General features: G+C 35.5%; 1 protein-coding gene and 1 long non-coding RNA gene across 3 annotated transcripts in view; one reads left to right on the forward strand and one right to left on the reverse strand.

Moving 5' to 3' along the window:
• Positions 1-12,325, forward strand: part of hpse2 (heparanase 2) — a 371,766-nt gene that overhangs the window by 352,674 nt on the left and 6,767 nt on the right. For both annotated transcript variants that reach the window (XM_039774786.1, XM_039774797.1), the window contains one exon: positions 4,560-4,706. In XM_039774786.1, the coding sequence (XP_039630720.1) occupies positions 4,560-4,706 (147 nt within the window). The remainder of the gene's footprint in view (positions 1-4,559; positions 4,707-12,325) is intronic.
• LOC120542375 overlaps positions 1-12,325 on the reverse strand; it is a 155,770-nt gene that overhangs the window by 128,311 nt on the left and 15,134 nt on the right. The gene's annotated exons all lie outside the window — the stretch shown is intronic.

Here is a 12,325-nt window from a genome sequence, read left to right on the forward strand (position 1 = left end):
GTTAGCTGAAAAAGAAAAAAAAAAACACAAGATCATGTCATGGACGACATGACATGAGTCTTTGGGACCCCTGTGGCTACAGGTTTTGTTCCATCCACTTTTCAAATTTTTTTTCCTTAATTGATTTCATTATTTAATTAGCTTCTCCCTTTTTCTTCTCTTATTCTGCATTTAGAAAAAGAAAAAAAGTTACACTCATAAAAAAATTTAGAAATATTCATATTTTTAATAGAATTTTAAGTTGTTAATTCTCTTCCATCATTGTTTTAGTTAACATTTTTTCTGTGGCATTTACTCACTTAACTGTATTGTAATAATGGCAGTTAACAATGACCGAAGTAGACAGAGGGAAAGTGACACTACGTGATAAGCTGTGCAATGGGTGACACTTCAGTACCACACTGAAGAATGTGAGTTTTTTTACAATGCCTGGAGTGCCAATCCTGCCACCAACCTCCCAGGTTTTCCCTAGAAGTTGGAGGACTTGCCTGCAGGGCTGGATGCAGATTCATGTCATACCCAGGAATGCAGGTTGAGGGCCTTGCTCAAGGGTCTAATGGAGTAGAGTCACATCTGGTGTTTTACGCGATTCAAACCCTAGCCACAGAGCCATCACTCTGCCTAAGAAGAGAGAAAAAAAGACCAGTTCATTAAAGAATGAGATAAATAAGAGGGAAAGTAACACACAGATTGGTAAATTGTTTGGAACAAAAACCTGCAGTCAATGGGGGTTTATAACCACGTGTTTAGTTCTGAGTTTTCTTGGCTGCGGATCAAATTCTTGTTTTGTTAGGTTTTATTCTTTGTTTTTTTTTTATTTCTCTGGTATTGTTTTTAGATGGATTTTGAAGTAATTTGTTGTATAAGTTCTCTAATTTTTATCTGTTTGATTGTATACTATGTTACTTTATAGAAATAAAATGAATGAAACAGAGTGCTGAGTATTTTGTAATATATTTGGAAGCTATTTTTATATTTTTCACATTCTTTTATTTCATTAAGTTATGTTTTGTTGGTATGTTCTGTTACGTAAAGAAATACAGTGCATCCAGAAAGTATTCACAGCGCATCACTTTTTCCACATTTTGTTATGTTACAGCCTTATTCCAAAATGGATTAAATTCATTTTTTTCCTCAGAATTCTACACACAATACCCCATAATGACAACGTGAAAAAAGTTTACTTGAGGTTTTTGCAAATTTATTAAAAATAAAAAAACTGAGAAATCACATGTATATAAGTATTCACAGCCTTTGCTCAGTACTTTGTCGATGCAGCAATTACAGCCTCGAGTCTTTTTGAATATGATGCCACAAGCTTGGCACACCTATCCTTGGCCAGTTTCACCCATTCCTCTTTGCAGCACCTCTCAAGCTCCATCAGGTTGGGTGGGAAGCGTCAGTGCACAGCCATGTTAAGATCTCTCAGTCTCCAGAGATGTTCAATCGGATTCAAGTCTGGGTTCTGGCTGGGCCACTCAAGGACATTCACAGAGTTGTCCTAAAGCCACTCCTTTTTCTTGGCTATGTGCTTAGGGTCGTTGTCCTGCTGAAAGATAAACCGTCACCCCAGTCTGAGGTCAAGAGCGCTCTGGAGCAGGTTTTCATCCAGGATGTCACAGTACATTGCTGCAGTCATCTTTCCCTTTAGTCTCCCAGTTCCTGCCACTGAAAAACATCCCCACAGCATGATGCTGCAACCACCATGCTTCACTATAGGGATGGTATTGACCTGGTGATGAGCAGTGCCTGGTTTCCTCCAAACGTGACGCCTGGCATTCACACCAAAGAGTTCAATCTTTGTCGTCCTACTGGAGAATTTTGTTTCTCATGGTTTGAGATTTCTTCAGGTGCCTTTTGGCAAACTCCAGGCGGGCTGCCATGTACCTTTTACTAAGGAGTGGCTTCCGTCTGGCCACTCTACCATACAGGCCTGATTGGTGGATTGCTGCAGAGATGATTGTCCTTCTGGAAGGTTCTCCTCTCTTCACAGAGGACCTCTGGAGCTCTGACAGAGTGACCATCGGGTTCTTGGTCACCTCCCTGACTAAGGCCCTTCTCCCACGATCGCTCAGTTTAGATGGCCAGCCAGCTCTAGGAAGAGTCCTGGTGGTTTCGAACTTCTTCCACTTACGGATGATGGAGGCCACTGTGCTCATTGGGACCTTCAAAGCAGCAGAAATATTTCTGTAACCTTCCCCAGATTTGTGCCTCGAGACAATCCTGTCTCGGAGGTCTACAGACAATTCCTTTGACTTCGTGCTTGGTTTGTGCTCTGACATGAACTGTCAACTGTGGGACCTTATATAGACAGGTGTGTGCCTTTCCAAATCATGTCCAATCAAATGAATTTACCACAGGTGGACTCCAATTAAGCTGCAGAAACATCTCAAGCATGATCAGGGGAAACAGAATGCACCTGAGCACAATTTTGAGCTTCATGGCAAATCCTGTGAATACTTATGTACATGTGCTTTCTCAGTTTTTTTTTATATTTAATAAATTTGCAAAAATCTCAAGTAAACTTTTTTCACGTTGTCGTTATGGGATGTTGTGTGATGAAGTGTGTAGAATTCTGAGGAAAAAAATGAATTTAATCCATTTTGGAATATGGCTGTAACGTAACAAAATGTGGAAAAAGTGATGCGCTGTGAATACTTTCCGGATGCACTGTACTCCACCCAAAAATTATATTTTTATATATTTCTTACCCCTTGTACTTTGTAGAGACAAAGTTTTTTTAATTTGATATTTTCAAGTTTAAGACATCGCAGAACTCAAAGGTGGAAAGAGTTGTACAGTGCCAAATAATGTAAAAAACATCTGTATAAAAATAAAATAATTCCACGTTAATCATGTTGTATAATCCAAATATTTGTTATCTCATTGTTTGCTCAAAATGTGTAAAACGATTTTTATTTTTTTTTATTGCTAAACAGTTACTTCTGGAATTTTTGGCACATATACACAGAAAACTCAAAAACACATGGGAAGGAGTTTTTGAATTGAAGACAGGACTCTTGAATAGTGAATGATAAGGAGAGGTGGGTCTTCAGTTCAAAAAGTCAATCCCATGAGGCTTTAGGTTTAGTGATTATGTATGCGCCAGTAATACTGCAAATAATTTTAACATTATTTTACCAAAAAAATTGTTTTGCATGTTTTGAGCAAGTAAGTGGATAGCAGACATGTGGATTATGCAACATGAGTAACATGAGATATATTTTTCTTTTTTCTATGGTCATTTTTCACATTGTTTGCTGTTATACAGCGCTGCCCACCATTGAGTTCTGTTTTGAACTTCTTTCTCTCCATTCTGCATGAACACATACGATTATTTTTGTGGGGGGCAGGGCAACATTACAAAGTGCATGAGGTAAGTAACATAAAAAATTTTGGAGTATTCCTTTAAATAAATAAAATAATTAATATATGCTCATTGAACCTAAATAGGTTTTTTACATTAATGAAAAACTGCCACAACCTCAGCTCACCATAAAATATTAATTTTTATTTTATCTCTTTAGCTTTTTCAATAAATTACTGAATTATCATCACCAATGAAAAATAACCATAGTACTTTATCTTAAATATTAAAAACAGCAATCGGAAACCCAGCATATTTTACTAAATAACTTTGAAAAGCAGGCAACTTCCAGTTTGTTTGCGGATAGCAATGCTACTGTTATACAGCTGCACTCTTCCCTGGCAGCTAGACCATTAACAGCTGTAAAAAGCAAAGCTGATAACATAAAGAAAGTAATTCTGTATGCTTAGAAATGTGCCACACTTCAAGAAATCATACAGAACATATAAAATACTTTATTATGAATAGCACAATAGTTTAGATATTTTTCTGATGCAAATAATTTTATTTATGAAAACCACCAATTACTGAAGGAAATAATTATGTATACATTGCATGCCTAATCTTCCTGTGAGTGCAGTATGACTTTTATTGCAATGAGGCAATTCATATTAACAGGCTGCACCTGTGCTAATTCATTTTACATAACAGCCTTTAATGGATACCTTCAAAAACTGGAAGCAATTTTTAGTACAATTTATAGGTGCCTTCATACTAATATGCCGTCTTTTTAGTTAATCAAATATAAATGTCATTACTATCATAAATCATAATCACATTACTTGCTTATTTGCAAATATCTGCAAAAATCTGTGTTATATTGTGTGCTTATTATTATAATAAAATTGTTTTATAAGTAATATACCCTGACATTTACATCTTAAAAATCTTCAGTATATTTTATTTGTATCTCCTGGGCTGAACCCACATAGGATCTTTATAGTCTATGATCCCTTTACAATCCTTAGATCTTATTCAAATTACATGAAAACATTTGGAAAACAGAAAAGTTATAATGCTGGGATGTAAAAAAAATAAGTTTAGCTTTTTTAGAGTTATGTTCAAAATTAGCTATGCCCGTCATGTTTTAATGCTCCATAACATTTACTGGCATTTTATTTTCTTAAAAAAATTGTGAAGAATTTCAAAGATTACAGATCCCACATATTCTCATTATTCTTTGCCATTCCAGTCACAGCTATGTGCGAGGATCAATAACTCTCTACATCATTAATCTACACCGGTCACGGAAGAAAATCAAACTTGCAGGGACTCTCCGGAACAAAACAGTGCATCAGTATTTGTTACAGCCACATGGAACTGAAGGTCTTCAGGCAAAGTAAGTGCAGACTTTGAAATGAAAATTGGTACTAGATGTGTTGTTCTATATCAAAGACAACAGTTCTGATCTTCCCAAATACATCAACCCGTGGTTATTCAAATCAACTTAGGATACTTGCTGTTAAATCCTAATTTATATGAAAGAAAATCCTCTCAAGGAAAAGATGAAAATCCCAGTCAATCTCTTTATCCATTCAGGCATATTTTAAAAGTCACAAAGGTATGTTCAAAATATATAACTGGCTATTGTGATTTTTAATGATTTTAAATCATTATTATGGAAGGCACACTAAACTCTCTACTGTCTTAAAAGTAAATAGAATGTTAGTTGAGTGTGCTATCTGATCAGGTTAGAATTACTTATGAGATGATTATTTCCATGTAAAAAAAATGCTCCCCTTTAGTGTTAAGCTTCAAAAAGTTCTCTTAGTAACCACTTACATACTGTAAATACATGACTTGCTGAATGGTCAAAAAAATGTTCTATTGCAGTGGCAAACTATTGTTATAAGTGCCTGTACACTAAACATCAACAAAATCAACAGAAACAAATCTATAAAAAATGAAGGGCATAGTACACAAAGAGCTTCATCCTCAGAATAATAACATGAAATTTAAAATAGAAGAATTATAATAATGCTTTAGAGTATTAAAAATGATGTGGATAAAACACAAAAGAAACAAACATTTTCCAGCTTCTCCAGATCGATTCCTCACCCAGAAAAAACTTACACAATATCAAAATATGTTCACTTCCATGATTATTAATTTCCTTCTTCTGAACAAAAATAACTAACTTTGAACTAGGCAAAACATTGTATTATAAAGTCAGAAGCATGTTCATGTTTCTGCTACATCACTCGAGCTGCCAACATGAGTCTGTAAACGTGGGTAGAGGGCAACACCTTCTGAAAAATATTTAAAAAGTAACTCCAATTGCTACCAACAATGAGAAAAAAGGCACAGACAGTTTTTGTCGACAAGAATTATATTATCAGCCATTTAGTCAGTTAGCTGTAGTTACATTTGTTGTGATCTAAATCATGAGCATGTGCAATGTACAATTAGGAAAGCTATCAAGACCATTAACTGTCATGTTTAAATAATCCTATCATGTTTGCGGTTTGCATGGACAGGATATCAAGGCACAATCACCGAGGGGAGGTGGTCCAGTTTGGTGAATTTATTATCGTATCACTGATATTGGCAGAAGATGTGGTCTTATTGGCTTCTTCAGGCTGCAAACCCAGCACGTATTGGGATGGTTTGTGACCGAGTGTGAAGTGGCAGGTATGAGGATCAGCACCTCCAAATCTGAGAGCATGGTCTCAGTATGAAAAATGTGGGTTGTCCTCTCCAAGTAGGAGGTGAGGTACTACCTCAAGTGGAGGAGTTTAAATACCTCAGGGTCTTGTTCATAAGTGAAGAGAAAGGTGATGGTGAGATTCACAGATGGATTGGGGAAGCAAGCACAGTAATGCAGTTACTGTAAGTGGGGAAGAAAGAGCTGAGTCAGAAGGTGAAGCTCTCGATTTACCAGTCAATCGGTGTCTCTACCCTCACCTATATTCATGAGATTTGGGTAATAACTGAAAGAAAGAGATTGCAGGTACAAGCCACCAAAATGAGCTTTCTTTGCAGAATGGGTAGGAGAGTGGAAAATGAATTAATGAATGAATGCATTGTGGAAAAAACAGATTTTAATAGTATTTCGTAAGTTCATTCAAGTAAAAAATTGTATTCCCCAAATAGATGAAATACTCAATTACTAATTGGTTTAATGTTTACTACATCATTCTGCTTTTTGTGCTTCTGAAAATGCAAATTGTACTAATTAATAAGCTAATTAATACTTCAATGAGCAGAAAGCAGTTTAACTATGTACAATACATTTCTTACCATACATCCATTATTGTATAGTACTTGATAAAAGGATATGAATAACATATTTTACTTAATTTATAAACAAATTCATCTTTGCCTACTGTACCTAAGTGATTTTTTAAAAGTCTGCAGGGTCCCCATTTCAATTACATGAGTTTACCTCTGTTATATCGCGTCTATGTGAAAACAGCAGTGTCAGATGTGGGGGAGGGGTGTGTTTGGGCTCGTGAACGCGCCCGAGATAATAAAACTGACTAAAAAAAAACCAAAGCTAACCTTTACAAGTATCATAAATTACATCGGCTGTTACAGACTGAAATCAAATGTATGTTTTTATTCTAAAATAGTAAGACTAAGAGCAGTTTACTTCTCAAAACGGAGGGATGCAGAATCGAACTCGCAACCCAGTCGGCAGCTGATTCTATTGCACCACCGAGGCAGTCATTATAAACAGGTGTCAATGTCGAATGTAAGGCGGCTTTTTGTTTCTGCAGTTATATTTTTGAATAAAAGCGCAATTGTTGTGTTAGATTTGTACCTTCTGTGAAAGTATTTCTTTGATATTTGGACTTCAGGCTTCATACATTATATAGTTTATGCCTACATTTTGTCATCTACTACTAAAATATAAAAAACGTTTCTGTTTTAACAATGTGTTTACACAGATTACTGTAGAAACGGAACAGACATGACATGCGTGTGTTCCAAACAACGATCTATTATTTCCACTCTAAAACTCCAATTCACTCCCAGAAAATCAATCAAGGCATGAGCTGGGAGAAGTTTGTGGACGTTCTAAGTCGGTGGGGGGATGGAATAGCCGGCTACTTGCAGCTTGTCTTCATCAGCACATTTAGATGACATAAGACGCTAGTGGAGAGATGTGAACGGATTTAAGAAGCGATTTAAGGTGTGATGGATCTACAAGTTTTTTCGTAGGCTCTGGTAATTCTAGTGTTAAGGAGCCACAGTAAGTTGCCCCAATGTCACATTAGTGCACCGATTACAATTGAAAGGATGACTGGATTAAGACCCCCACAGGTCCCTGGGTGACTTAACTCCATAACAGAGTAAATCGGTTTAATAATGTATCGCACGCACAACAGGTTTAGAACAGTATTTTTCACTCTTGATTATGGCATGAGACTCGATTGCTTCATCCAGTGTGGGTCCTCTTAGCATTTTGGCATGCACATACTCGATCATTCCATTGAGAAGGGGAGGACCCCTTGGACATTTCAACTCGCAGATACCCATTTCATAAGTTGAGTGTATTGGTAAAAAGAACTCGTCACAGGTCCCTAGACAAGCACCAGGAATGTCCTGATGGTTGATCCCCCCTGGGTTGAAAGTAACAGTCTTCAGGACTGGCAACAGTCAACAACAACAACACCATTTATTTATATAGCATATTTTAATGCAAATGATGTAGCTCAAAGTGCTCTACAAGATGAAGAAAGAAAAATCCAGAGTGGTCTCCCCTAGACTTTCTCATATACTCAGATATGGAGATGAATATTTGAGAAATAAACCGCAAGACAATGATCATATTTTTATATTATGTACATTAAAGAACCATCAACAACAAATCAAATGAATAATATATTGAAAAATTATGATAAAATTAAAGTTGAATAAATCGGGCTCTGCAGCTGCATGAATAAAAGGTAAAGTACCACGGAAAGTTAACGGAAATAGCCCAAAAGTTGATAGAAATCTACGTTTTGTACCTAATACTTATATGCAAAATTTGGTTGACCCAAGTGAAAGCGTACTTAAGTTATCATGTTTACATACACACATCAACAAATAGACATAATTCCAAAAATGGTATTTTCAGACTCTGGGAGTTCTAAAGCGTTGAGATTCATCAAAATCTCGAAATGGAATTTTTGGAGGATTCCCATACTTTCTCTATACTTCATATACAAGAAAGTCAGGGAGGTCTAAAATGTAGAGATTCATCAAAATCTCCATACCAAATCTTCCCCTGTCTCTATATATGTAAAATCCAACGTCTGTCTGTCTGTATGTATGTCTGTCCGCTTTTCACAAGAGAACTACTTAACAGATTTATATTAGATTTTTTCTATAATTTGCTTGAACATTCCGGTTGATTTTGCGACTTCACTCATCGTGCTAAGAATCATTGTTCACTCGCAGGATATTTTCGCGCTAATCCGAGACAGAGGCTGCAGGCCAAGTGGAGGGGGAAACGTGAAATCAGGAGTGCCGAGCCAAGCAGGGCCCTCCTCACTGTCCTTTTTCACTAATATGCGGGCGAAGTCGCGGGGCACAGCTAGTACTTCATATACGAGAAAGTATAAAAGAAAAATATATACAGTAAAACTAAGATTAGGCAATATTAACTAACAAAGAATAAAGAAAGTTCCAATGGCCAGGAGGATAGAAAAAAATGCCATCAGCCATTTTGACATTAAAATTGCCATCAGTCTTCTTGTCATTATATAAAAACACCACAAATGTTAAAGTGACGCTTAAAAAAATTGTCTAGCTTTATATTTTCTCGCAAAGGGATTGATTATAAGCAGTCTACAGCAATCAGAGCACATCTTGTGTACCAAACTACATTTGTAAAACTAACTCAGAGAAAAAAAATAAATGTGTATATTCCCATGTGTGTTTAACTACTGCACTGTGCTTTTGTGTCTCTTTCTAATGGACATGACCTTAAAACTACCTGCAGGCTTGTTGTGTCTGACACAATCCCACATACACAAATGATCTTCAGGCGGTGGTCAATGTGCATATGGTAGAAATATCTGGAACTTTCATATTGTGATAGGGAACTGACCAAACACTTTTAACTGTACAGTGCATGCTAGGAACATTTAGAATACAATGCAAAATGCATAATGAAGTACAGCAATAATAAGCTGAAGTGTTCAGGTGGCAGTATGTGTCACCAGCAGTCTGAATAGTTGTACTGTCAGGAGAACCGTCAAGACAGGTAGAGGTCATAGCATTTTTTTAATTTATGGCATTTTAATTGATATAATGGATGTTCAGGGTTGTTTTACTGTTGTATATATTATTTTGTTAATATGTTTAGCTATTCAGTTTAAAAGCTGTACTTTACTGATCATAAGGGCGCTGAATACATCTACACAGCAGTAGGTATCAAAGTAGGAAGGAGACTTAAGATGGAACCCATTCCACTGTAGGAGACACACACTAACATGTCCTCTTGGAAACACCACTGTGTGCCAGTCAGATCTAGAACTTATATTAGAGGTTTCTTGAGTTCTAAAATCTGAATTTGACATTATTTTTAATTAAAGCTTACATTTGTTTTTTAATGTATTTTCTGTAATTGTTTATTCACAAACACTACCATTTTGACTTTCTGTCATTAGAGCAGTTGTTTGTGTTATTAGCAGCATGTCCTAAGAGGTCGTGACTTCCGATTTACAGCACAATGGTCATATTTCATTAAAGTTCATACTTGGAAGCACTTCATTACCTGACTTTGTGGATCAAAAACAACCCATTTTGTGATTTTTAAATTCTATTCTTCTTTCGCCATTCTCTGGTTTATGACTTCGCTCAGATTTTTTACTTTAATTTTGTGTCATAATTTGGCCATAGTAATAGTGTAGTTGGCTTCTCAGTCTTCCACTAATATTTTGGTTTAGACTTTGCTCTTTTCTTTCAGTTATTCCTTCATTATTCGTGTTAGTTCACCTAGCATAATGGTACCTCAGAGAAAAAAGCAAAGTCAAAACCAAAAATGCGTATTCCCTGGTTCGTATATAATTGGCTAAGCACCCATTGACATCCTCCAAATGAAGCAGAGTACCAGGAACTCTCTAACAAGCCTTCCTTTTTTTCATCTTAAAGCATGGGGCAGAGGTGTTTCTTTATATTTCTGATAAAGTGATGTCCCCTCAGAATTCCATTTTAGAGTCACAACCATCTCTTTTGCTAAAGATGAATTAAGTCATTAAGCATTAATATTGTCATAGAGAAAAAAATGACTGCACATTTAATAAAAATAAATTCCTGTTTTATTAAAAATCCTGGATTTATCAAGCTGCTGTGAAGACACCGTGAACTGGAACACCCATGTTGTGGAACATGCCATGGGCTGGTGCTCATAAAAGAGAGAGAGAGAGAGAAACTAAAATTAAATTACAACAAAAGTAAATCCTGTATTAAAGGTCGTCTATGGGTGGTTGTCAACAAAGCCTGCAGGGCAAATTCAAGTCTGATGCTATGCACATGTAGTGAATTTAGTACTGGCAAAAACTACAAAGGTTGTAATTGCAAATGCATTGCTATTCAGTTTTTATGTATAACGTCACAGTATTTATTTGGAAGTAAAATCAGCACATGACTACATAGGAAAATGTAAGTCAGAACATTCACTTGTGTTGACTCTATGACAGACACAAAGGCACTAGTCTTAAGGATGCACCATGGAGTTTCAAATACAGTATAGATTCTGCTTTATATAGTGTGCATTTTTCAAGTTGTTTTACATAAAGTTTTTTCCAGATAAAATATGTAAGGATAGTTGCAGTTAAAATAATAATGTAGACAGCATTGCTAAGTGGCTGAAGCCTCCAGCTACAAATCCTTTAACTTGCTAATGCTTGCACTGTAGTAATACGGAAACAATTGCACCATGTGCATAGGATATAGAAGTCTGTTTGGGTGATAATTTCCTTTACTTCACAAAAAAGCTTATGTACAATTAGAAAAATATGTAGGGATATTCAGATCACTGTACATTATTTTGCTACTCTAAAATATAATAAGGTAAAATGACAAGCATAAAAATAAACCATAAGAGGTTTTAAATCAATTTGTAGGAAAAAAATTATACTATATAAAACTACCACAAAATCTTGCAATTTAAGCATAATTTGGAAAACAGTGAACACCAGAAATCCTGATTCTACATTAATTCAGCTACTCATTTTTTATATAAATGTGGGCCACTTGTGCCAAGATCATGTTTATTACATTAACAAATACATAACAAACAACTATAGGAGATAAAACATTGTTTATAAAGCATAAATTGTTCATTGTTGCTTTTTAGTTATTAAGAAATATGTAGAAAGCCTAAAGATAAGTGCATAAATTACAGTACTTCCAGTTAAATTCACTTAACTTTTACATTTTGCTTAAGAGAGCCAGAACACATACACAGCTTTATAATTAAACAACAATGAAAGTACATAACCATGTACAGTATGAACTAAACACACACACTTCAGCCAAAATGAATAATAATAAAATTTGACTGATGCTTTTATCTTTATTTATTGCATTTTGAATAATGGAGGTAATGTACCTTTAAAGGGTATATTTCTTTTTATACGTCTCTTTAAGTGAGGAATGCACTATAATTATACATTACGTTCTTCATAATGTAACACATTCAAAACCCATTTAATCCAAATTCGGGCTGGGGCTAAAATCTGTCCCTCCACAACTGAACCCAAGGCAACAATTACACCCAATTCAGACTTACCAGTTACCATAACATGCATAGCCTTCAATCCAACAGAAATCCAACAACAATGGATCCACTAGTAACCAATGCTACTTATTCCACCATGTGTAATCCAACATATCTTTATTAATATTATTTTTCAGGTTATTTCTTTAAGCATTTACTGTATTTTGTGTACAGTATTTATGTTTTTATTAAGAAATAAATCAAGCTACATCAATAATTTCTAATGTCCACTATGTGTTTAT

This window comes from Polypterus senegalus, chromosome 1, assembly GCF_016835505.1.
Source record: "Polypterus senegalus isolate Bchr_013 chromosome 1, ASM1683550v1, whole genome shotgun sequence".
NCBI lineage: Eukaryota > Metazoa > Chordata > Cladistia > Polypteriformes > Polypteridae > Polypterus > Polypterus senegalus.